This window comes from Pagrus major, chromosome 23 (genome assembly GCF_040436345.1).
Source record: "Pagrus major chromosome 23, Pma_NU_1.0".
Taxonomy (NCBI): Eukaryota; Metazoa; Chordata; class Actinopteri; order Spariformes; family Sparidae; genus Pagrus; species Pagrus major.
The window spans coordinates 2,400,639-2,428,607 of NC_133237.1; the positions used below are offsets into that span (position 1 = coordinate 2,400,639).

At 38.6% G+C, this 27,969-nt stretch overlaps 2 protein-coding genes across 2 annotated transcripts; one reads left to right on the forward strand and one right to left on the reverse strand.

Moving 5' to 3' along the window:
- Nucleotides 1-16: 16 nt before the first annotated feature.
- Nucleotides 17-7,766, reverse strand: LOC141019191 (tryptase-like). Its single transcript, XM_073494044.1, has 6 exons — nt 7,713-7,766; nt 6,040-6,124; nt 5,049-5,226; nt 3,333-3,610; nt 1,837-1,970; nt 17-359 (listed from the first exon to the last, which is right to left on the reverse strand). Exons 1-6 carry the CDS (start codon nt 7,731-7,733, stop codon nt 171-173), a joined length of 885 nt encoding a protein of 294 aa, XP_073350145.1. The 5' UTR covers nt 7,734-7,766; the 3' UTR covers nt 17-170.
- cln3 (CLN3 lysosomal/endosomal transmembrane protein, battenin) lies at nt 7,549-27,952 on the forward strand. The gene is made up of 15 exons (XM_073494043.1): nt 7,549-7,786; nt 7,894-7,930; nt 9,157-9,253; nt 9,367-9,450; nt 9,685-9,764; nt 10,225-10,310; nt 14,392-14,464; nt 15,480-15,623; nt 15,964-16,100; nt 22,102-22,154; nt 22,240-22,308; nt 22,470-22,525; nt 22,627-22,720; nt 24,036-24,176; nt 25,923-27,952. The coding sequence occupies exons 1-15, from the start codon at nt 7,732-7,734 to the stop codon at nt 26,037-26,039; spliced, it is 1,323 nt and encodes a 440-aa protein (XP_073350144.1). The 5' UTR covers nt 7,549-7,731; the 3' UTR covers nt 26,040-27,952.
- The last annotated feature ends 17 nt before the right edge of the window (nt 27,953-27,969 follow it).

The window sequence follows — 27,969 nt, forward strand, 5'->3', positions numbered from 1 at the left end:
ATGGAGTGACTAAAACTGATGCTTCAAAGCTTTTATTGCAAAGGATTACGTTGAACAAACCAGAGTACATGTTAAACCAGCATAAAGGAAACATGGACTGATAGTTCAGCTATAGAGAGTAAGGCAGGTTGGAAGGTGAGTAGACTGGACAGCTTTAGCTTCTTGGAAGTTTAGACCTCAGCAGAGGTTTCCTCGCCGCGGGGGATGTTGTCATTGATGAAGCTCAGATACTGGGACACCTTGGCGTAGATGCTAGGCTGGCCTGCGAGACCACAGCCGTTGGGACTCCCATAACTCAAAATGCCCACCTGCTTGAGACCACTGGCTCCAAGACACATCAGCGGGCCACCGTTATCCCCCTTTGGAAGCACAAAAAACACACACACACTCATTCCGTAAATCTTTACACTTTGTGTAACATTTTATTTTTACAGGTCTGGAAATGCCATGGTGTGTGAAATATAACCACCCAACATATCCAAACACTCTTTGAAATTACTCCTGAATTACTAACAGTTTCCTCAACATGTATTTAAAAATCATCACAGCATATTTTCCAACAAGCAGTTAATAAATAGCTGTAATATATTTCCAGAAAAAACTTCCAACTGATTTCTGCTAAACAACTGATCATGACATTTTAATTTCTAGTTTCTAGAAATTGTGGTCACAAATCATATGAAGAGTGACATTTAACTTGAGTGGTTTAAAGACATTATTAGGCCTTAGTAGGCAATTAAGGAATTCAATGGTTAAAATGGGAAATTAGTCACTAAATTGTTGATTATAAAGTTGTATCTGTGGGTAATTAGTACCAGTAGATTCTTGGGCAAACAGTTGCACTGATCTGTTGAAATTATACAAATTGGTGAAAAGATAAAATAAAACTAAATTGTTGTGGGCACATTTCAAAGAAGATTTTGCTCAGTAATTACCGCCGACTTACCATTAAATTTGCAGACCTGTAAAATGAAGTGTCAGCACACTTTGCATTGTTCCTTGCTTATTTCAACTTTTGAGTTGACACAGTACATAACTATGGTAGTTTTGGATGAGATTGTCAATGGTTGGTCATTTTAGTACTCAAGTACTCAGATCCTGAAGCAAAAGTACAAAAGTATCAGCAAAGTATCAGCAGAATGTTTTCAAAGTGTAACAGTGCTCATTCTGTGGTCCTGTAACCTGGAATTTTTGAATTATAAAACAGGCCTTGTTGTTATGTACATACTGTGAAAGCGCCCGTTCCACTTAAAAATGTTCACAGCCTGTACTCAGAGACTGTGCCTCCAAATGGCAAAGCCTGTAATTGCTCACCAATCAGAGCAGAGCAGGGGGACCTTAAAGAGACAGGAGCTAATATCGGAGAGCCAGACAGAGGAAGAATAGAGGTGCTGCAGCAGCAGACAGTATGAGAATATTAATGTGTTTTCTGATCATTAAGACAAGGAGACAATTAAAAAAAAAAACATTTTTACCTGGAAAATGAGCATTATATGGGACCTTTAATACTGTTATTGTTGTAAAATTATGCTACTAAAGGTGGAGCTGATTTTAAAGCTGAAGTAAGTGATTTTTTAAAATGAATTAAAATAAGCATTAAAAAGCTCTATACTCAAACAGTAATCTGGTAAGATTGATGGTCGGTAACCCATGTCTCTCCTCCCCCTACTCATGTAGTAAAAGTGTAAAGACATTTTCTGGTATCCCTGCCCACTTTATCCAATCAGGACAGAGGACAGAAGAGCAGGATCCTCCTGTTTGTAGGCCAGTGCCTCCCAACCAAGGGGTCATGTGCCCCTCAAAGATAACTAAATTTAGATTTCACTTTCAACTCACTTTGCAGCCATCTTTCCCTCTAGCCCCTGCACACAGCATGTCATCAGTCAGCTCAGGATACGTTGCCTTGCACTCATTCTGAGGGACGATGGGAATCTTCAGCTCCTGAAGGGTTTCGGGATCCGGCAGTGGAACTGCATCGACACAGACACACAGAATGAGTGCAAAGGACGAGGTGGTATGTTTATCTGCATGTAGATTAGCGACCAGCATTAGTTCTGAATTTATGGCTGGAAGTCTTTGAGTTTAATGGAACACACTAAGATCATCTCGTTGGTAAACCAAGCCTTGTGCGAAGCGACCATATCATCTTGTGGAACTACTGTAAATTTGACAGATTGATAAGAGGAGTGATACCAAGTCTGTCTGTACAGTAAAAATGAGGCTAAACCACCAGCTGGTTAGCTTAGCTTAGCACAAAGACTGGAAACAGGGGTAAACAAGTGGCCTGGTTGTGTCCAAAGTTAACAAAATTACCCTGCAGCATCTCTGTGACTAATGAACACATTATGGGTTGTTTGCACCCCTCCAGTCTAGCTGTCCTGCTGTTCCTTAACTGTGATGTTTGAGCTTCACTGTGCAGAATGAGCTTGTTTTCCACATTTACCTGTTGAAGGGGGAAGTTTCCTCTGTGATGAAAACATCAGTGTATTCATAGTAACTAGATTTTTCAATGTGATGTCATTTAAAGAATTTGTAATGAGGTACTGTGAATGATCCCACATAAGCACTTTTTAGCCCAGTGGCAGGTGGCCTTTATTTTGGGCTTATATCACAGACACACCTTCATTACTAATTTCCACTGTTACCTAGTCTGTGCAAACTTGCAAAACCTCAAATGCACTCAGGGGTCTAATTTTATACTGATCAAAATATATATATTTGTATGTATAGTCTTTGTAGGTATTTATTTAGTTAACTAAATATACTTAGTTACTATACTTAGTTAGTTTGCTCCCTTCTGTATGGTGTTATTTCACGTAAAGTGAAGCCCAATTTCAAGGTGATTTTCTTTTGAGGTGTTAATTGCTTGTTAATGTATATCAACAGCAATAACATTAACAAAAAAGAAATCCTGAGCAGCAGAGTGGTGAATCTGACTCTGTTGTTGTACTGATGCAATTAGTGCTGTGGGAGTGTACGATATACCACATCTAGCAGTGTGTGAGCAGTTGTAGTAGGCTACAGGTAATTCCACTTTCCATAGTGTTTTTTTTCTTCAGTCTTTATTTCGTTTGTGCAGGCCACGCCTCTGGCTGTTTGCTGAATACCAGCTTTGATATGAGAATTTAGTTATAAGCAGGTGTTGATTTCCATAACTATCTCCCTGAAAGAACATTTAAATACATTTGTGGAGAATATGATTAAAAAACCTAATTCAACAAATTAATTAATTAAAATATCTAATTCAACAAATGCATGGATATGTGTATGTGTTTTCATTTGTCATTTTACAGTGTGCACACATTATAGACTACTTCATGTGTAGAACTTACCATTATCCTCAATGTACCCCCAGCCGGCGATCCAACACTCAGATGATGAATCGAAGATGTCGTTGGCGCTGGGCAGATTCACATTTTTGACCTCTGCCCAGGATTCTATCTTTGTCTTCAGCTTCACCAGGGCGATGTCGTTCTTATAGGTACCACCCGAGGAGTAGTAGCCAGGGTGAGTAATGATTTGGCTTATGCCCTTGTAACGGCCACGATACGTTTTAAGGTTGTATGAGCCGACCCAAGCCATTGATCGGTCCTTATTAGGCCGACGCTGTCTGGCAACACAAACACACTCATATAAGTTTTTTCCTGCATTTACACATGACACATTACTACACATTAGTATTCTAACATGGGAGGTCGAGTGGGACATCAGTTAAAGACAGATGTTTCAGCATAAAAGCACATAAGCTTTGCCATGTTTTGCTATTTGACTGGAGAGAACCAATATAGATTTTTAAATGTTGAATTCTTGACTCAGTACTACTTGTTATTACCAGATGTCAAACGCTAGCCAAGCTCCAAACAGCAGACAGACACAGCTGGAGACCAGCTGGTGAAGGTAGTGAAAGTACTCCTCTCTAATGCTACTCTGAGTATTAGTTACTTTTTGATGTTTAATGATTATCAATAGCAGGCGTTCAATCGAGGAGCTTTCTGTTGCTCCAAATCTTCAGTCTTAAATTACTACAGCTCTTGCTCTGCTCTGCTCAGAGTTCATGCTCACCTCTCCAGACCTTTTGGGGGGTTTTGTCGGTATGTCAGGGTTTTCATTGGCCCATACTGCAACATTTGATACAGCTGACCAAGCATTGGCTTGGCACATTGGGTACAGTTTCAGAATGCTTTTAGTCCTATCTCTCTAAAAGGACATTCTGTGTGGCGATTGGTGATTTAAGATCCTCCACCGACCATTTCTTTAATGAAGTACCAAGGTTCAGTGCTCGATCCTTTATTATTCTCCATTTATATGCTACTTCTATGTCAAATATTTTGTAGGCACAACATTATTATTATTGATATTATGAATTAAACTGTGTTCACTGGTTCATCATTTATCTTTTATTTTCCGCTGTTTTTAAAGCACTTATAATTGCTCAAAAAAGTATCTCTATCTTTAATATATATGAAAGGCACTAATGTCCTACCACTTCAAGAGAAAAAACTATTCACCACAAAGCTGTAAATATATATATATAATGTTATAAGAAATATGGTGAAATGTGGTTGGCCGGGGTGAATTATTGCATTTGAATTGCATTACTTGCCTTTTTGTTTGGTTCTGGTGGGCTCCATTAAAGGCAGTAAAGTGGACATTTTCCAAATTCATGGCACCTTGCAAATCCTATAGCTGTACTTCAAATACTTTAAGTTATGATTTTTTCTTTTTAAGTTTGGCTTTTTCACTGGTTTAGGTTGACATTTGTCCTGAACATCCCAGAGACCTTAAGGGAAACTTGGAAACACGTATTCATTGAAGTAGTTGTTGCTGAATGGTTACAGTAATCAAATTAATAACAGGAAGCGAATTTGTTACAAGAATGAAAAATCTGTCATTTTCAAAAATTGTCCACTAGTTTTTACTTTAGATATTAATGTAGTTCTGTCACATCTAGAAGTTATTTGGTTCTACTAAATATAGCTTCAGAGCTGAAAAACACACTTATTGGGTGAGTTGGTACGGAATAAGCCTATAATTCTGAGAGCACTTACTCATCCCAGCAGCTGGCAGAAGTCAGCACCCACTGCTGGTTGAGGACAGTGCCGCCGCAGCGCCACTTGTTGGCTTTATCACGTGATGTGATGTTGAGATGGACCATCCACCGCCACTTGCTCTCGTCAGCGTTCCTCCCCCCGATGATAGAGCTCCTCACCTCAGCCCCAAGGAAACCTAAAAAAGCAATAAGGAAACTTAATTAGGCTGTGTTAAAGGTACCCTGTGGAGGCTCTGGAACAGAGTGGGTCCATGTTTTGGTTGTCTTGTGCATGCATGCTTCATGTTTGATGGACAGACATGAGAGTGGAATCCTTGTTATCATCATTAAACTTTTGGTATAAAAAGAAAATAAGTGCATTTCCCAAACGCCCAACTCCTTTTTTAAATTCATCTTATAGGTCAGAACTTGACAGATCTGAGGGTTAGGGTTCAGGTCACGTCATAGTAAATGGTGTACGACATGTTTTTTGTATTCATTTGACTGGAAAGGAAAACTTAGATAAATAGTTTTTAACAATAATTTACAACAATTTGAGAAAGTTTTGCACTGAGGGCAAACTTGAATACCGACAGAGTGGAGGTCAAAGCAGCCACACCAGCTACTGTCAACAGCAAGGAGATGAGGAGGGAGAGAAAGTCCCCCGACTCCCTTAAAGAATCAATCACTTTTGTGAGTTGTTGAATTAGGAGAAACTTTATAAACTTTGTAAAAATGTCCAACTCCATTTTTAATCTATCTGCATTTTTAATCTCAGTGATTAATATTGGATATCCACTCATTAACATTGGTTGAAAGAAAATAAAAGAAGGAAACTTAAAAGAACTTCCAATAAAAATTATTTATAATCACAGAACAAATGAGATTCTACTGTAATACTTGGTAAATTACCCTCCATCGAGTACAGATACATCAAAATATCCATCTTAATACTAGTATACCATTCTCAAGACAATATTACAACCAGTCAACATTTTTGTCTTCCTCACCTCCGATGTTGTGCATCAGCACCAGCACAGCGAGGAGCTTGCAGAAAGCCATGGCAGTGACGAGGTCAAGCAGTGGCTCTGCAGACTGTGAGGGAGCAGCTACAGGTTTATATACACAGCTGGAGAGATGAAACTCTTATCAGCACTATAACCCCTCCTTTTCCTCTCACACTATATGTGGAAAAGTACATTTACTCAAGTACTGTGAAGTACAGATCTATGATATTGGTACTATTTCAGAGAGAGAGTTACACTTTTAACTCAATGCAACTCAGAGTTGTACTACTTTAATTAATCAGTATTGCTATAAATCCACAACGTATTTGTTGGAGCTCTGCTTTTGTTTGATTATTCTAGATGTTTTCTTTTATTTAGAGTTTGATAGCATTTTCTTTTTCCACTTATTTGTTTTGTCTGTTTATTTCCTTGTTTAGCATGATTAGTTGTGTCTAGTTAGTATTTTGTTTTGTTTGGGTATATCATTTGGGTAACACTGTGGGCAAACACAGGTTATATAAGTTGGAGGGTAGGCCCACCCAGGATGCACCTCAGCCTCTGGATTTTACCAAAGCAGGGGAGGCATGCAGGATTGTTTTTTGGAAAAATAAACCATGAAAACCAAGGGAACTTTGAATGGACATTGAACTTATTTTGCCTGCGTACAATTTAAGCCCATGGTGCAGCAGAGACCTTTTGATTTGTATTCTGAAGTTTGATTTAAAGTTTGGTTTGGGTTTTTTGACTAGCTACTTAAATATGATCCATTGCCAAAGTGTGAAAAAGTCCAGACTGAATATTCTGGTCTAAAGTAACAGCAAAATAATCTTTTGCTGTTACCTGCCAATGCAAAGTATTTTAATGTAAAGGATGTATGAATTCTAAGAACATAACCTCTAAGTACAGGAGCTAATGACCGCCTGTCCTGACCTCAGGAATAATGCAAGAAATGATTATTATTGTTGTATATCATTAATATTTTGTCTATCTGATGTTCAGATTCAAAATAAATCCCATAAGTTATTCATTCAACATTCATTAGTAGTACGTATACACTTAATAAAATGTTTATTATGTAGTAGAATGTAGTTTTAACAAATGTATGGACATTTCAAAGTTACTATTTTTGTAACACACATGTATAACTCCTCATTTGAAGTATCTAATGACGTACAAAATAGTACAACATAGCTGTATGATCACACACACGAACAGATCTTTACAGTGTGTTATAAAGCATTAATCAAATCATCACCATAAAGTGTTTATGGTTGGGTCACAGTTTCTTTAAGGCCAACTGCAGTAAAGCCAGAAAGGATTAATGACTGTAACATATTGTCTTGTCTGTTATATAAAACAATAGTGTAAATGATATAAGAATAATAAACAAGAAAAACCGAGCGAGCTAAATTTGTATCTTCAATGAAAAGCGTCCCCGAAGAGGAACCTTCATATTTGGTTTTGGTTTCGTGGGAGTCTATTTGTATGAAGCACCGTGTTTCACATGACGTCGTCAAACTTTAAAAAATGATCAGAAACTAGCCGAAGCTCTATGAAGCACCTTAGCGCTGAGTCTCTATTTGTGTTTGTTGAGGCTGGTTAGCATGTAGCTACGGTGTCTCCGGCTGTGTCAGCGGCTCGAGCTGTTAGCGGTACGTCCCTCATACACGACTTACCCGGGACGCGTCTGTAAACATGGAGCGGACAGCCAGCGTCAACGCAGACCCTGTACACCCCTCTGACAGGAATGGTGGGTCTGTCGTCTGTCAGCAGTGTGTTTCACTTGACTGCTGTATATTAAACCACACATTGTTGTTACGTGGGTTGCTGAACGTGTTGTCTGTCTGTTATTTACAGGTTATTGCACGCAGTGGCGCAACTGGACTGGATTTTGGTGAGGACCCGCTGTTTTAGACAAGCTGAAAACTTAACGATAGTTCTCAAAAACATGGCTGATACACAGCAAAAAACAAATACTACTCAAACTGATGCCAACAGTTTTCATTACTGCATCTGAAGTGTAATATAGAGTAAGGTTAGCCCAGTATTAAATAGACTGAAACGAATGCCTAATGTCAAACCTAATAAAGGCCACAGCTTCCTTTTAGCAGACAAATGGAAGGAACAGAAACCTTCCGTCTCATGTGATTCATGTCACTAATGAAACTCCTGACATCTGAAATTATTAGAGAGGGAAAAAGCCTTTCAGATGATTTCCAACTTAATATCATGGAAAAGAAATACAAAACAATAAAAGACAGGAAAAGTTATGATGTTTATAAGTCACAAATTGTTGATGCAGGGGCTAACCAGTGCTACATGAAATGATGTAGCAATCAAACAAATAAGTATAATAATTGTAATACTTTTTCAACACCTTCTGAAGCGAGTCAGTATAATCAAGTGTCGAAAACTGCCGATATTGTATTCTAACCCTTTGTTACCTATATTTTTGTCATATATTTTCTCATCTAAATTCCATTTTTTAATTACTTTTGTATTTAGGGAAAGTTCTTGTAAAGACAAGACTAAACTCTTTATGGAATCAGTGATAGACTGATACACCCCAAGTGTGTGAAGGAGCGGTATCACAGGTCCTTCCTTCCTGCTGCTGTGAGACTGTACAACCAGCACTGCTCCCAGTAGACCTCACATGTGCACTATGCCATAAAAACTCTACACATATCCCATATACATTTTGGTTTGCACTAACTGGACAATTTTTAATACCCATAATTATTATTTGTAAATAAAAATACACTGCCCACACTGTTTATAATTACACTGTTCATATTGTAAATGTTATGTATATACGAGTCAATTCTATTTCTTATCTTCTTATTATATTGTTTATTTTTTACTTTTTATTATTGTTTATTGTAATTACTGTCTTTTGGCTGATGTGACAAAGAAATTTCCCCATTTGCGGGACAAATGAAGGAATTCTGATTCTGATTCTGATTCTGAATAAGACGATTAGCATGTTCGAGTCAGATCTGCAGTTCTTTTGGTGTCTTCTCAAAGACAAGCCTGTCAACCAGTGGCTCGGTTGTCAGTTATTGATACATCTGTATCTGCTGACCCTGTGATATCTATCCCCTCTTCTGATCACCGCCTCAGGCTCCTTGGATTGTGCAACAACTTTGCCTATGTGGTAATGCTGAGCGCCGCCCATGACATCCTAAAAAAACAAGAGTCAGGAAACACCACAGCATCTGTAAGAAGTGAAATTCAGATTAAATATTGAGATTAATAAATATTTTAAAGCTATAAAGTCTGTATAGATGTACAGCTGTAAACCTATTGACCCATTCCCTTTCTTCCATCTAGGCTTCGGCCACACTGGCCTTGGATTTCCAAGGAGGGAACAGTAGCAACAGTAGCCGCTATGACTGCAACCCTGTTTCTACTGCGGTAAATAGACATTCACTACAAAACACAGGATAACCTATATCAGTATGATGATAGAGAATTACTAGCTTCTCACTCTTGGGTTTTGTGATCACAACACAAGAAAAAAAAAAATTTAATCAGTTAAAACTGCTTTGGGCAAACATCTACTTTTCCTTCAGCACTTGCACATCATGTTTGAAATGTAAACAATGTAACAAATGTAAATAAAAGAAGACACCGCTCATTTCTTCTCAGGCTGTGCTGTTAGCTGACATCCTCCCAACGCTCGTCATCAAGCTGTCTGCTCCGTTTGTCATCCACAAACTGCCTTATGGGTAAGACAGTAGTTATCACTCTTAAACCTGTTCAATAAAAAAACAACAACTTTGAAACTTCTTTTTTTTTAAATATATAAATGTATTCAACACAGTCTGGTGCAAGGCCATGTAGTGCCTTATAAACTACTAAAATAATGTTGAAATAATTAATTAACTTTCCAGGTGCTTCCATCTTGCTGTTTTTGTATTGCTTTTAAGCTACCCTAAATGCAATGCAACCGTTCTGTGGTACTGGTGACAGTTAATGTTTCTGTGTGGCTAAATGTTTCCATCTCCAGGTAAACCTTTATTTAAGAAACTGTTCAGTTTCATGGATGGTAGTTTATAAAGTGGAGCCATTACTGTGCAAGTATGCTTATTGTTGTGCTGGCTGTTGAAATACAGCTCCTTTAATGTTTTTGTGATACATGAATATTGTACTGTATTGTACATTTCCTGCCTTATTCCTGTTTTTCAGTTTCAGAGTCTTGTTCTGTGCGGCCATGGCAGCTACAAGTTTCTTGCTTGTGTCCTTCTCCTCAGCTGTGTGGATGAGCATTCTAGGTAAAGACACCTTTCTTTACAGAGCTATGATTCATTTGAATCAAAAGTTGTTTTCAGACCAAATGGTTCTTGAATTTGCACCTCCAAAATGAATGCTGAGAGGATGTAAGCAGGCCGGTGGTTAGTAGAACAACGTCACCTCTGCAACAACAACAACAATATGGAGGACTGTTTATACTCCTGGACTTCACGATTGGCCCATCTGTCTCTGTTTATTTCTATTCTTTTAAGGCTGGTACTATGAGCTGTTGTTTACATGGATAACGTTTTACACTGATGTACTATTATTCATAAGGACGTAATAAGGGTCTGAAATTAGCACCCGCCAAGTGACAAATGCGGGTGGATTTTCTGTTTGGCGAACACTGAGGGCTCCCGCCATGCTGGCCGGTAAATGTCTGTAAAAACTGAACTGAGAATCTTGACAGCGGTTTGGTGAAATTACGGCATGCTGGTTCTGTTCTCTACTGTCTGTGACAGAGTTTGACAGACACACACAACCTTGGACTTGCATGTTCACTGGTGAGAAAAGAACTGAGAAACTGGGCATGCTTCAACATAGAAACGGATAACATTGTGATGGTTATTGCAACACTTATTGTGACTTTTTGAGCAGAACTCTGCAGAAGACCCTGCTAGGAATGGAAAGAATTGTCAGTTATCACAATGGCTGAGATGGCCCGTGTTGGGAAGCTTGAAAATGAGTGCATGGCTCAAGTTGTTTGGGATGACATTAAGTTCTCATATCTTGGCATTGAATCTTTTGCCGCGGTGTAATTTCCTGTTGACTTATCTTAATGTGGTTAGAGCTGTTAGAATTCTCTATCACGATACTAAGACTGCTCACAGAACTGATATGTAAGTTCAAGTTAAGTGTGTTTACAAAGACTTAATTTAACACAGAAGTCTGTATCAAAGGACTTGAAGAGAAGGAGGCAAAATAATCTAACTAAGTAATCAGTTATGCAACAGAGAATACTAAGGTCATCTTCCTCCTTCTCAATTGTGGCAATTAAGGACAACATCATCACCTTCCTCACAGGCTCACTGAGGACACAAACCCTGCAGCAGGCGCAATGACCCTGTGAGCCCAGGCCCCTGCTAGGGCTAGGACAGGGCCTCTAGCAGCACATGTGTGCCCCTATTGGCTCTCCTGATGCTGCTACTTTCTGTACACTGTATATAAAAAACAATGATCGGTGAGTCCGAAATCTCAATTTACTTCTTCTTGTAGAGTGAACTATCACTCTTACTATGTTGATTAAAGATAGAAGTGACTGAGGGATTTTGGACGATGAGTCTGAATAAATATAAATGTTGCGGGGTGACGTTCATCTGTAAATTTGCTGATGCTCTGAGTAAAGACCTTACCACTTATAGATTTAATATGTAAGATTTCTGCATTAAAATGTCAAAAAAGCAGACCTTTGTTGTGTACTTAGAGTATCCCAAATGTTTCCAAGCAGGGCTCCAGACTCACTGTGACCATGTAGTCGCATTTTGAGACATTTTTGGAGGCAATGGGCTTCACGCAAGAAGCGATGTACGAACAAATTTTCTCTTATTTTTGTTTGTATCCACGATTTTTCTTATTTTGTTAGTATAGGGATTCCCCAGTGTTTTTTTAATTTTGCTTTTCTCTTTGATGATAGAAAATTGTAAGAGTGGTCGAGAGCTTTCTTACCAAGAAAAGAGAAAAACGTCATGTTTACACAGTCCACAGGCTTATCAGCCTATATGTTTCAGAGGAATTTTAGTGATTGGATTGTTTAATTCGTGGTTAAAAATACTATTGGTCAATTGATCTTAATTAAGACTATAAAAACCCTGGGATGATCGCGTGCGTTCAGCAGCTGAATCATGGCTTACCTACTGCTACTAGATGCTTTGGCAAACCAGGCCTTACGCAGAGATCGCACAGATTTGTTTGATGAGACAGATGAATGGCTGCTGATTCCTCTCCAGATCCATTCCCATTCTTCTGTATCACGTCCAAATAATATGAGATGCAAACTGCCACCGTCTGAATGTCCTGGCCCGTTGGCCAGGGGGAGCACACGACTCCTTTGTGCCGCAGAATAGTTCGGTGGGGATGCGTCTGGCTCAAGGGGCTGGTGGAGATGGGTGGATTCTAAAAACCACCATCCATTTTAACTTTTTTAAAACTCAATTTTATAAAAATGTAACATAGATGAACAAAAGGTTATGCCCTCACTCCATGGCTGATGGCCCCCCTGGCAAATCCCTCGACCAGACAGGAGCGCTCTTACAACCACCACCACGCACCCGCTCCGTGGTGGAGCGCACAGCTGAAGTGCTGGAGGCCAGGTGGATGTGGCCTGAAACTGTGTTTCTGACATTCCTGTAACACCAGTGCTGACGCTGTGGAAGATCACATGTTAACGTTGTTTTATTTGATTTAACAATACCTCAAGTTCACTGCTGCTGACATTCTTCTTCTTCTTACTACCCTTTTATGGTGGCATCGCTCCAATGGCTGTGCCAGTGTCAGCTATTTGCACACGGCACCACACCTGCCCTTATATGGTGTTCAGTGGGCATTACCTATGCTAATTACAAACAATCGGCCACGCGCCTCCAATTTATGATCAAGTGGGATTCATCATTCAGCACACTAGAGCAGGTTTGGATGGTAAAATGTTTGGTGCGTCTGGAGTTGACTTCTCTTATTTTTTCTCTTGACAAAAAACTAATAGAAAATACAAGAGAAATTTAAGAGGATATTGCACCAGGAGCAATATATTATTATTATTATTATTATTATTATTATTATTATTATTATTATTATATTGCATACAACCAGAATCTTTTGTTGCATATTGTTCACAAGACAATGGCTGTTGGGGGCCTGGAAACGCAAACTTTTGAAAGGTGGTTCCAGAGCATAATCTTTTAAAAACGCCACCTTAACTGTCATCGTGTAAACACATTCAATATGCAATTCCTGTGAAAACTTGGTCATTGTTACAGTTCAGTCCAAATGGACATCGTTGGCATAATGAGAGCAGGATTAATCAGGTCATAAACAAACTGAAGTCAAATTAAAATAGAAATTGCTCAAACTGAAAACCTGTAAAGATGAAAGTGTGAATGGTAATAGAATTAAGACAAAGGAAACATGAAATGTGGAACTCAGAATGGGGAATAGTTAAATGTAAATGTGTTAAGTAAATCAAGAGGAAATAATCTGTACCTCTCAGCAATACATGTTTTTAGGCTATAGCTTTCTTAATAAAGAGTCAAATATATAAAAAGAAATCTATGAATGTAATTTGTGAATGTACAGTATAAACAACTGAACTCAAAGGAATATTCTGATGTTTTTTTGCACATGATATTACATATTCAGGAATTCATATTGTAAACTCTACCACTGACTGCCAACTGGTCACAGTTTCACAGTTTTGAACAAGTCTTGTTGCTGCTCTGTCTGCAAGAGGATCATTTTCACAATGTTGTCATATGGAAATGAAACTTTTTTAAAAGGCAAAGGAAAATTTTCCCTTTTTAGCAAAACTGTTGTTGTGTAAATGAGACCAGAGTCACATCAGGTAGATTTTCATCAGCAGTGATGGTTGTTTAACAGTGTGTTCACTACCAAATTTCAAATTTTCTCCTTGCATTACTCACATGATTGTGACCACGGGCTCTTTTATGTTTATTCACGTTACTCCCGTGAGCGTTCATTAGCCCTTAACATCAGATTACTTTACTGTGCATTAGCCGTAAGCTAGTGAGCAATGGCATACACCAAGGGTGTGTGTGTCAGTGTGATTGAATGCAGGTGAACATCTCACTAAGCTCAGCAATCACCAGAGACTCTGGTTCTTTGTGTCTACTGATGCCAATGATCTATGAGGGACATATAAATAATTCAGATATTACTTGACAGCTAGATTGATTACACAGTTTCCAACACACCAGAAAGAGAAAGAGTGGTATTCAGAGTACATACTTCCCTTAGTCCCCCTGTGATTATTACTTTTCTGTTATTCATGACCATTCCTGTCTTTCCCCACCTGCCTCACTGAGATGAGCCTCTCTATGACTGTGTTTCCAGGGGTGATCTTTGCCAGTATCAGCTCTGGACTCGGAGAACTGTCCTTCCTGTCTCTCACCGTCTTCTTCAGCAGGTAAACACTTATTCCTTCTCTTTCTCTTTTTCCAACCTCATGTAACTTTCTTTAACTATAAATTAAGATGAGATGACAAGATTAAAATTGAACTTCACCTAAAGTGTAAGGTATATTGTTTATTATGTTAATAGCAAAGGGCTCGAACAAGGGGACATTATACAATACTGCATATATTATGCTGTTTCAAAAACCTTTTCAAAATTGAGGACATGTTGTTAAAAGACAACTTGTTGTTACATCATTTACTTCAAATTGTACTTGTACCATTTATAACCAAGGATTTTAATTTGACATCCTGCTGTCCAGACAAGGTTTCATTATTGTCTCATGATTACATGTATGGAAGCCTAATTCTGCCTGGACCGAGAAAAATAAATAGATTACATTTTAGGAAATATTAATTATACAAATATGTATATGCTGTATTGTATATTCATCATAAATCAAAAAACAAGTAATACTAAGACAAATTATGAGATAGTAAGTTTAAATTACCCAAAACAAACAAAATACAGATTTCACCACTTCTCCTTCTGGAAAAAGGCTTGGCTTCTTGTGAGCAGAGGCTGTTTTGAAATTAGTTCTTTTTGGAAACTTAATTTCAGAATTGTGCTAGATATAGAAATGTTTTTGGCACTCAGAGTTTCCTTTAATGAACCTTCAAGCAAGAAGCTTCAAAACAGTCCTGACAGACATGAATCTTGATATAAACTTGAAATCTATTTATATGTTTTAAGAACATTAATATGGTAGAATTCAGTATCATAGATCAGCAAATGTGCATGGTATGATAACTGTCAATGTTCATGCCACAGTATGACACGGGTACCACTGCAACAGAGCCATTAATAATGTAGCTGTAGCTGCTGATGGCCTCACAAAAACCGTGTGTCTGTGTGTATCTCTCATGCTTATGCGTATTTTGCAGTATATCTGTCATGAAATACACCATGATGCGTCTTATAAAGACATTTAGTTTGGATTGCAAGCACTTGTTTCCCTCTTACCTCAGGGATGTACTGGGAGGTTGGGGCTCAGGTACTGGTGGCGCTGGTGTTGGTGGAGCCCTCCTCTACTCAGGCCTCACCCAAGTCGGCCTGTCACCCCAGATTACACTTCTCATCATGTTGGTTGTCCCGTTTACTATGTTGATTAGGTAAGTGTGGATGTACTTTGTATTATTGTTATCAGTCATTCAGTGTTTGGAAGCACTGTCCACCTTCTGAGTCTCATTTTCTTAATTTACAATATGATTAAATCCAACAGGAATGAACACTCTTCTCTGTAATTCACTAAATTCTGTAATTGTATAACAGTACGACTATGATATTTGGATTCCACAATAAATTAAAACTGATTGGCTTTCGGTCCTTATATGTGCCCTTCATATGTCTTGGCTTTCTTCTCTGTTCATTCCTTCGCTTGGTTTAGTCACAATACTAATGAAACCATTCTTCCTGGTTCTTATTTTTTGTTCATCCCAACGTCACCATCAGCTACTTCCTCCTGCTGGTTCCTCCACTCTCATTACCTCAGTGGAAAATCAGGGAGACCGAATATGCAGCTGTGGACTCAGATGAGAGACAGCAGTTGTTGGACGGATCAGAAGAAGAGCAGGATAAATCAACCCCAGGTACATGTCGCACACTAACCCACACTGCATTCATTGTTTTAATAAAATCTAATGTTATTAAAATGCAGAGAAACAATCCAGTTAAAGTAGAACTTTTAGAAATGCACCGATGTATGGTTAGTCGCTTGGTGAGCAGGCTTATTTAATAGCAGTTTAACATTAGCTGCAGTTGTGCAATACATCATGTGCAACACATGAAAGACCACAGAACAGTGCATTGCCTTAATCTAATGAGGTGGTAATCTGATAAGTTTGTTAGTTTTGTTTCGGAGAAAAAGTTTGATCTTAACTGTAGTTTAGTTTCATTCTCTATATATGCACTTCACACCTTAAATGAGTCATTACATTAGCAACGTGACTTCTTGGAAATGTTTAATCATTTTTTAGATCAGATAACCACAGTGGCCCCAGTTAGGATATCTTGTTTTGGTTAGAGGAAGTCGCGTGTCTATCAGGCATGTACGTACGCCTGCACTGGAAGTGATAACATAATCATGTTTCAATCATGGTTTTGTTTGGGGAAACAGATGTGATCAAGTTTAATATGATGGACACTGTTACACAATTAGCAGTAGAGCATAACATTAGTTCATATTTATTATATTTGATATTTACACTTTGTAGTGAGTAAACAAGGTGGCTCTGCTTAAAGTAGGGATGAAAAATTCATTGAAATATTATCGAAATCACAATTTGGCCAAGTGCAATATCCAAATCGCAGGAGCTACAAGTTCTTGATAAAGATAAAATGTGTCACAAAACCATTCTAAATGAAGCATATTTTCCAGATGTAAGGGAGCACGCTTGTTTGGAACAGACCCCAGCAAAACCCACATCAACACAATTTTTATGGGATTTTTTTGTGAATGGGAAAAGAAAAAAATGACCGTTGTTCCCGTTGATACACGGTAATCTTTCACCGATTACATTAGGAGAGTTGACAGACAGGACGATAGTAGGGTTTTGTTGTCAAAGTGAAGAGCAGAAGTGCTTGGCAATATTTGAGATTCAAACTCAATGCAAACGTGATAACGTTAATGAGGGAAAAGCAGTTGTTAGCTCACTGATAAGTCGGAGTTGTGTGGCCTGTCACCCGCAGCTCTTCATCTATCAGCCCCTTCTTGTTCCATTACTCCTACAGACTGAATAAAACATCTCCTTGACATATTTAACATTGAGCTGCTGTCTACAAATGCCAATAAATGAACATTGCTTTGCTCTGTAGACACATTTTTAATAAATGATAGCAGGGCTAAACTCACTGAACTGTTTTTGTTCTGCTGAAAAACATCTAGCTCTGCTCTGCCTGGTTTGTGTGGCCTGGTTGATCATGCAATCCTACTAAACACACTCAGAAACTGGATTGGCCTATGTGGGGCTGCTCTTCACTGTTTTTCATCCTACTTATCAGCCAGAGTATTCAGGGTCACTATGGACAACTGCACTTCCTTTACTGCTCTGATGTCATGTGGTGTCCCACAGGGCTCAGACCTTGGTCCGATTTTGTTTAGTTTGTATTTGTTGCGCCTTGGCCATGTTATTCCCCATTTTATTTCTGTATCTTACCATTGCTATGCTGATGATTCTCAGATATATGTTTCGTTCAACCCTGAAAACCACAATAACCTTGAGTCCTCCAACTTCCTCCAGCTGAGCACAGACAAGACTGAAGTACTTGTTATTGGTACAAATCATTAATTTCTAATTCAGTCACCCCTCACCTTGGACCACTAACAACAAACAAAACAGTCAGCTAGAAACCTGGGTGTTGTTTTCAATCACCATCTCAACTTCAATCAACACATTAACCGTCTAGTTAGAACTTGTTATTTACAAATCAGAAATATTGTCAAGGTCATACCAGTGCTACCCAGAAACATAGTTGAACAACTCATCCACACCCTCATTTTCTCCTGTCTAGATAACTGTAACTCATTATTCACTTGTCTAAACAACACAGCAGTTGCCCGCCTACAGTTAGTACAAAATACAGCAGCCAGACTCCTCACTAACACTCGACGCAGAGAACACATCACCCCAGTCCTGGCTGAATTACACTGGTTACCAATCCATTACAGAATTCAATTCAAAATTTTACTGATTACTTTTTTAAGCCCTAAATGATCTCACGCCACTTTACATTTCAGAACTACTCACCCCTTATTCTGCTCCAAGACTCCTCAGATCAGAGAACCAAATCCTGCTAACAGTACCATGGCCCAGACTGTTGCTTTTATGGTTCTCCCTCCAACACTGTGGAACAAACTCCCACTAAATACCAGAGCAGCTGAGTCAGTGCAACAATTTAAAAAGCTTTTAAAAAAAACACACCTGTACAGACAAGCATTTGCATAATATATTTTCAAAGTCTTAATCTTGCTATTTAGTCTTATCTCGGTGTTTTATATTTCTTGTTTACTGCTCTTTGCACCAGTATTGTATTTTGTGTAGCATCTGATTGCATTTTATTTGCTTAATTTTTCCTTCTTGTACTGTACGGTATTATATTCTGTAAAGCACCTTGTAACTTTGGCTTTGAAAGGTGCTATAGAAATAATGTTTATTATTAGTGTTATTATTATTATTGTTATGAGCTATTTGCTAACCTTTCAGCTGGGGAGAGCCGTGACGGTGAATCAAAACAGCTCCTGGCTAGAAAATAGAAACTTTGGGCTGAAAGAAACTCACACTCTCTGTAGTGCTGAGAACAACTGCAGTTTATGATAATTCTCTGTGGGTGTTAAATACAAGTCCAAGACCACCCAATCCCCACCGCCAAAGCAAGCCAGTATTAGACGTTCCTCTCTGATTTACTAATACTTGACAGAGACATAATTTTCCTCATTTAAATGAATTGATAACTATTTTGGGGATACACTTGTGTGCTTTATTTCTAAGAATGAGATGAGAAGATTGACATTAATCTTGTGTGTGTTAACTCGGTAGAAGAAGTCAGTACATAGTAAGAGTAGCTTGGCACAAAGACTGGAAACAAATAGCCTGACTCTGCCAAATGTGAAAAAATGCACAAACCAACTCCTCTAACGCTTAATGAAAACAACAAGTTAGGGTTTTACAGTGTGATTCATGCTGAATACATGCTGGTAATTTATTGATGAACAGCTTTCTGAAGCTTATCATCACAGTAAGCTTTATGCCTGTGTAGAGACTCACGGATCGTATCCAGCAACCTGATATGTAGAGATGCTGAACAAAGGTCTTGGGCATATGGGCATCGGGCAAATGTCAGTAAAGAGATACACCCCCTAAAAAGGTTGATTTTCCTTGTAGCATATGAAAAATAATTCTTTGTAAGATGTTTGAACGTAGATGTATTTATATTGAACTTGAGACAAACTCATGTTAGCTGTAACCAGAAATGACATCAGTCCAAAGAACAAAACTCATTTGTGTTTACCAATCTGTCAGCTGCATGATGCTTATTGCTGGGGATGGGACGAGATATCGACACAGCAATATATCCTATCAATTCATCTTGCAATATTGAGACTCTGTTGCCAAATATCTGTATTATTATTAAAACATGCAGGTGCCCTAAACTGATTCCCCAGACAGTTTCACTTACCAGAGTCACTGCCTCATGACTCTGTGGTTGTGAAGCATTGTTGTATCCTTACTTTAAACATTTTCCCTTTCATTTTTTGGTTCTCTTTTTGCCAGTTTATGGCTATTTTACATTGGAAAGATGACGCGCATATGGACATATTACAGGCAGTGTGTGTGATAAAGAGGCACTGAGATAAGGCTATCGGTGATGTTGACAGGTACACGTCCTGTGTGTCTGATGCATTAAAATCCAAAAGGATGCAGTGAACTCACTGTCCACGCATCCAGGGGACACATCATATTTTGTCCCTGATAATGATGCATTGTGAACAGCAAATCCATATTAAAATAATTATAAAAGGAAACTTGCCTTCAAGACAGAATAAAAAAATCCTCCTGTCACTTTTTCTGACCATCTGCACACTGTGTGCATATCTCAATCATCATGATATTTTCTGCTGCAACAAGACCAGTCCCTGACACACAGATTTCAACTATCAAAGCTACAAACTTGGTATGGGTGAATAAACTCACTGGTTCGCTGCCAACAATAATCAGCTCTGATTGATTCTGTATTCTGTCGTGACAATGATGACGGATGATGTTGTACTGTTCAGGACACGTGCCGTGTTGAAACCGTAGAAATAAACCAATGTTTAGTGTATTTGAATGTTGTAGACAAGTTTATCAGGATGATGTGATGGGGCTGTACCCGACTCAGGATTTTATCAGTCAAATCAGATTTCTCTGTTAAATAAAAAGATTCAGCTATTCTTCCTTTTTTCAGTTCAGTGACACTCTCAACTTCTTTATCAGCCTACATCAGTATGTTTTACCTTTTCCTGTGACAGTTTCATGAAGCAGCTGAAAAGGTTTTTATTTAGACAGGCTTTTAGTAAGAATACCTGTTCCTCTTATTTTTTCTCTTATCTGGTTTTACTTCCTTGTTGGTTTATGTGTCTCTGCCCTCATCCGTTCTATTGTTGCTGTTATTTTAACCACTCAACCTTGTGCTGTTTGTCATTGCTGTTTTTCTCCCATATATTGCTTTTACTTGAGTTTTTTATTATTGTGAAGCACATAGTGATTTTACATCTGTGAAAGATGCTATACAAATCAACTTTACCCACTTACTCTGACAAAATCAGTCTTCGACTGACAGCTCATCGACTTTCAGAGGGCGGCCATAGCCTTATAGCCTTATAGCCATAACCAGTGTTTTGTGTTCAGATTTGGGATTTCATTTGTTTTTTATGTGGTTCATTTTCAGATACATTTTCAACATACATGAATATAACTATTATTGTAACCATAAAACACCAGACACAAGTTTAACACTACAATTTGTCAGAAACCACAGCTTTTATTGGGGACCCACCGAATTTCCCTGTGACCCCCTCATGTGACCACCTGAAGGTCCTGTGGGACTCGCTATATTGAAAACCATCACTGCTTTATGCACTTTTTATCCATTGTTTCATCTCAGTTCATGTGGAATTCTGTGAAGCTGACATCATAGTGTGGTAAAAAAATACAAATTCCTGCACTTTGCCATTTAAGGGGTTCAGTTGGATGGATATCGTGATGATTGTCTTGCAATGTATTAATTATTGAGGAATCGCTGTATCGTGATACGGTCATTGTGGGCAACATATCTAACATATCCACCCAAAAATGAGATGGTCAAATGTAATGTGTACCCAGCTTTCTCTAGATGTGGTGCTGGTGAAAAGAATGCATCTCTTGAGGAGACAGTATTGGATTTGACCTTTTTACCTTTGAGTGTGAATTTATCTACATCGATCAGCCACAACCTTAAAACCACCTCCTGAATATTGTGCTGGTTTCTCTTGTGCAGCCAAAACAGTTCTGACCTGTTGAGGCATGGTCATAAGACCTCTGAAGGTGTCCTGTGGGTTTAGGGGGGGCCTCCATGTCGCACAGATGTCGGATTGGTTTGGGGTCTGGGGACTTTGAACGCCCGGTCGACACCTTGAGCTCTTTGTCATGTCCCTCGAGCTCTTCCTGTGCAGTTTTTGTGGTGTGGCAGGGTGCACTGTCCTACTAGGGGACCACCGCCATCGGGGAGTGCCATTGGCATGAGGGGTTGTACTTGACAACAGTGTTTGAGTGGGTGGTTCCACATGAATGCCCCTATATGTCAGCCCTGTGATGAACTGCATAGGATAAGCTGTTAAGGACAATGAATGGTTGGTGGAGTGACTGGACCTGCAGAGCTACTGCAGAGTTACTGTGACTTTACTGCTTCTCCACAATAAAGCACTCCATTTGTCATAAGATGCACAGACAGATTAAAAGTTGAATTCCTATCCCACTGCAGCACTCTGTTGATTTGAATAAAGTATCATTTTAAAGTTGTGCTGTTTGTTGTTGAATAACACAACAGGCCATGTTCTCTTCCTGTGTGTTACAGAGGAAAGGCCCCTTGGACCTCTCACCTTCACAGAGAAGCTGCACATCATCAAAGTAAGTACTAGAAGGTACTTTTCTCTTTACCTCAGACTTGAGTGTTTCAGTATGTGTCTGGTTACACTGTTGATGCTGTGTGCAGGGCTTGCTGGGGTTTGTGTTTCCCCTGGGACTGGTGTACTTTGCTGAGTACTTCATCAATCAGGGCATGGTAAGTTCTCTGGTGCCATCTGGCCTCACATTCATATCACTACATGGTGTTAAGTCAAATCCAGCTTCCCTCTGGTGTAGGTAGGTATGAGATCCAATGTAACACACTGAGAGATATAATTGTGATAATTTTGATAATAATGTAGATTTTTTCTTTTCCAGATGGAACTTCTGTATTTCCCCAACTTTTTCCTGTCCCATGCAGAGCAGTATCGCTGGTCAGTTAACTTCACTAGAATGTTATACTGAAGGAACAATTTATTTAAATGATCAAGGGCGTAGACTTGAATTTGGTTGTTAATTGTGTGTGTGCGCTCAGGTACCAGACGCTGTACCAGGTTGGTGTGTTGGTGTCTCGATCCTCCCTGTGCTGTGTGAAGATCAGGAAACTGTGGGCTCTCTCTTCGCTGCAGGTGAGAAACGGTTGAGTATAAAGTAAAAATCAGCAGAACATATTTACAAAAAGTTAAACACCAACATTTTTAGTTGGATATTAATTTTTGTTCGGCATGTGGCAACTAGATAAGGTCAAAGTTAACAGCTTAGTAGGTGCAGTAATTATCTACAGGTTATTGGGTAAATGTACATTATATGTGTTGCTTGACTATAATTTAGGCACAGCTAGCTTACTGGTACCCTACAGCTGCACATCCAAACACTTCTCCTTCGTGTAACACAGACAATCAACTGACGTTTCAGTTGCAAAGATCTTTTATTGATTTGTTTGGAGAAGTGGTTTACTTGGGATAGATTTGAGAACCCAAACTTACAACAAACAACAAACAGCAAAACAAAACTGAATTTCCATCTTTTGTTTGTTGTTGAATCACTGAAGGCTGGTATTTGTTGTTAAACTCTGCAATCTTTATTTCAGGTGAATATTATTTGAACTGGTCTAACCCTAACTGGTAAAAAGCCACCAGGATAAAATCAAACTGCTGTTGTAAAATGCCCCTATCTTTTGAAATAAGAGTTTGAAATCTAAATGACAGTTGTCAGGACATAAAACCAATGATCCATTGATCTTTACAATTTTAGATGTGATAGTCCAACAATGGCATAGCTGTCAGCGCTGAAAATTTGTTTTATATAGAAAATCAAATTGAATCGTGACCTTGAAATCAGTTTGTTGGTTGGTTTGTTTGTCAGCAGGATTATACAAAAACTACTGAACAGATTTCCACCAAACTTCCCAGAATAGACCTCATTAACCTTTGGTGCAGATCCAGTTAAAGGGACAGATCTGGGAATGTTTTCTCAATTTCTTTAACATTGTGAGATTGGGTGTTTTTCAACAATGTCATTATTTCATTTCATCTTGAATCTTGGCTGGTATCTGTGAGTGACTACAAAAAGGAGATTGTTGGGCCTCGGCAAAGGTGTGCGCTCTACTAAGTGCCATTCCAGTTTTAATTTTGTCGATTTTGTAAATTTTGTTTCTAAGAACCACACTGACCTATCCTCATCGCCAACTGTGCAACCCAAGCTGTCAATAAAAAAGTCAGAACAGTTATCAAATCAATATTGTGAAGTGATGTACACCCAGTGGTAAATGTCAGCTCTGTACCAGTTTAAACCAGAATATTGCCCCCTTATCATCAAAACAAAGGTATAGTGATGGAAACCACAGACAGCAGTACAGATACAATTGAAAGTTTGTGTCTTGTGTGGACGTGCTGATTGCCAGGCTCTCTGTTCTCCCTCTCCCCTCCTCTCTGCCCTCCACAGGTGGTGAATGCAGTGCTGCTCCTGTTCGCAGTGCGTTATCAGTTCCTGCCCAATGCCTGGCTGGTGTTTACTATTGTCCTCTATGAGGGTCTGCTAGGTGGAGCTGCTTATGTCAACACCTTCTACTTCATCAGCAAGGAGGTCAGGTCAACTTTCCATCAGTTGCTTGTTATAAAAGTACTATAAAGTCTTTTGTGGATCCAGAGGAAACTGCATGGAATCTGGTAAACTGCCTCCAGTGATGTCACCCAGTGGGTACATTGTGTTGTGGGTAATGTAGGCACCAGGTTTTGAACAAAAAAGAAGAATGTGTGGAATATAAAAGGTGATACATCACATGTGCGGTAGTACTCCCCAGCACCTGTAAACGCACTGTAATGTGGAAAATTGGTGGAGTTACTTCAGTGTGAACCTGTTGCCATGACACAATATATATAATATACATTTTTACAACAGTTACTGCATCTACAGGGTGGTGTCAAATGCACCATGCTGTTGCTCTCAGGCATTTTTTTTTACAAAAACAGTTTTGTATTTTTTCTAACTGCTTCAAGTAGTCTATGGTGAGAGACAAATACATTTTGATCCCGTTTGAATTGTTCACACATGATGTTTGTGAAAAGATAATTTTGACAAGATAATTTTTAACATCAACATGGCCGTCACAGCAGGTATTAAAAAAAGATGAAAATCCCAATAAGTCTGCTCATATTGACAACTGCAGTTATGTGAAAGGAGAGTTGGTCAGTTCTGTGAGCTGCTAATATACAGGAGCAGCTCTACAATGCGTTTTGCTGAGCATTCAACGACACGACGTCACTAACAAGACTGTTGTAGTCTTTATAATTATGTACTGTACTTTTCCTATACTCAGTTAGTTTTATGACAGACTGCAACTTTCTCGAGTTTAAATTCACAAACGTGTGCGATTTATGACACAATTCAAACAGAATCATAAAATTATTTGTCAAATAGCCATAAGTATTTGTTCTGAAGTAAGGTCCCATGGTGGTCCAGTGGAAGAGGAGGGAATTCGCCTCTCTGCCTATTTTGTTACACTAAAAACATTAGTGGAAATGTACATTGTGTTAGGACTAAAATGTTTTTACAAACATAATCTCACTCACAACTGTATCTACACCTCTAGTGTCAGTTTGTCAAGTTAGCAATAATAACGTAATTGCAACATCTGGTCAGACTTTGAAAGTAAAGCTTGCTGCTGACAAACATTTAACATATTATGATTTTCGATAAGTTATGAATGTTGTGAAGTGCTTTGGTTAGGTTTAGGCATGAAAAGATCATGCTTTGACTTCATTACACGTGTTCAATACCATCAGGTAAGTTACCTCACTTTAACGTTGACACTTTGTCAGAACCCTGTTCAGCTGGGGACAAATCCTGTGTATTACCCATCCAACCATCCTGAACCCCCACCAACCCGGATTCTGACTTCTCGGGCTCTTTTTACAACTACACTACAGGGGCGCCTCCAGAACAGATTCTTGAGGAGTAACAATAGAGCCATAGTTAGAAGCCTAGGGCCACTGGCCAGGCTGCTGTAGTACACCTTTGGAGTGAGAATGGGCAGTTTTTTTCAGGGCATTTATTAGGGACTGACCTTGATTACTAATTGTTCTTTCATCTTATGCTTTATGTGCAGTTTCTGTCAATGGATCAAATGTTTTATTATTTAGGCCGTAGTGGGTTGAGTCTATTATATTAAAAGATGATACTAATTTTAAAAAAATAATAACATAAATATAACAAATATATAATATAATATAATAAATATTAACATAAAGCAGAATAGTCACCTTGTATACTCATTCATTGCCTTCATCATCATCATTCTACATGAAATGACGCCTGTCTTCTCGCCCACAGACTGAAGACAGACAGAGGGAGTTTGCCATGGCTGCTGCCAGTGTAGGAGACAGTCTGGGCATAGCTCTGGCTGGACTCGCTGCTTTCCCTGTGCACAGATACTTCTGCTCCCTTTGACCCAGCCCACACACTGACCGGCGGGATGAATAAGCAAGACGTGGGTGTGTTCCATTTGAGGGATGTTTTTTTAAAACCAAAATGAGACCAACTGACAAAAGCAGACTATACTCCTACATAAAAATACTGACTCTACATACTTTACTGAATGAAGCTTTACCACCACTTAGCCTTCTCTTACCTACCTTTTCACCACCTTCCACTGCTTTTTGGGATACATATGCAGGACTATGCTGTGAGCATTATGATAACAGCCTGTGATGCCACGATACGAGTGGTTTCAACCAGGAGGGCATGGTTATAGCTTCCCTCACTTCATTTTTGGGTTTATGTTGTTTGCACAAACTGCTTTAACAGCCTGCTGCCTGTGGAGAAGTAGAGTATGCTGTCATGTAAGTGCAGAAACAATAGCTTGTTTTGCAGAGCAATATCAGTGTTGCACTCTGCTTGATGAAAAATACCACTGTGTCTTTTAGCTGCTTCACGAGAAGCACCTTTCCATGGTTCTGTAGTGAAAAACTTTTGTGAAGAAGTGAAATGTCAGGAAATGTGCAGTTTACGCCGATGGTGTCTGTAGGTTAGCAGAATGAAGTAATGCAGTATGAACAACACACATCTCCAAGAAACAAAGCATGTGACGTTATCAAAATATTAGTTTTTTTCATTACATTGACAGTTTATTTTAGCAGAGTTTAGTTTATTGACATGAATTGTTTCTAAATGATGGGACAGTGTAGAGCATCTCATTGTCAAAAATAACACCTGCTGTATCTTTGCCTGGTCATATAGTTTGAAGAGCTGTTGTTAATAGACAGTAAATGTTGAGTCTGACTTGACCAAAAAACTGACTACACTCACTCATTATCTTTTTTATGTTAATGAAGTCTTAAGAATGGAAAGTGTTGAAGGATAAGTTAGCTCAAAAATGATAATTCAGTCATCATCTCATCAACGTAAAATGGTACAATAAAATGACAGAAAGTAAGAACCTTAGGTGACAACACAAGTTGTGTGAGGTTAATTAGACATTTTTATTCATATTTACCACTCACAGTGTGAGATACTTCATTTTTGTTTTGCCATTGTTACATTATAATGTCGTGTCCCCAATATTGGCACACAACTGAGGAGTCCAACCATTGAGTACTGCCTGTTGCACCAACATTTTAACATTTTTGTTTGACTTAACACAGATAAAGAAATAGTAATAGTTATTTCTTTGACTCTACTTAGACAAATCACATCCAGAAGATTTAAGCGCCCCCAATAGATTCAATTGTTTTATGGTTTCTTCTGTGTTCTGAGAGCCAGGTTGAAAAAAGCTATTGCTTGACCAACTAATGAACTATATTGTTGCTTTTGTTTTGCTTCTCATTAACTGGTGCTCTTAAAACTGGCCCTGATGAAGTGAGGAAAAATGCCTTTTAATCTAAGTTTCTACTTAAGATAGCAATGGTCTTTTTTATGTGGATTTACGTGTTTGATTTTATATATAGTAACAATCTGGGAAACGGGACAATATTTAGAATATTAAGAATATTTTTGAATTTATATGAAATTAATGAAAGGGTGTCACAACAAAAGACAAAGGCAACATTTTATGGTATGCCTGTCACCATTGCTAACATCACCAGGACATGTAATCTGTGTTGTGCACTCTTGGAAGTTTTTGTTTTGCTCAAATTCTGATTTTTTGCTCCAAAAATCCGTTTTCCTGCTATCTTAAAGCAACCCCTGTTTTTTCTTAAACATGTCACACACACAAACCAATGTGCACATTCCTACTGAATGTTACTGTCAACATTTGATTATTATGCTGCTACTGTTGAATATTCATAATTTTGCCACAACTTCTACAATTTTTTGTCCAAGACAGATCTCCCTCAGGACAAATAAATGAATCTTGATCTTGATCTTGAACTTACTGATT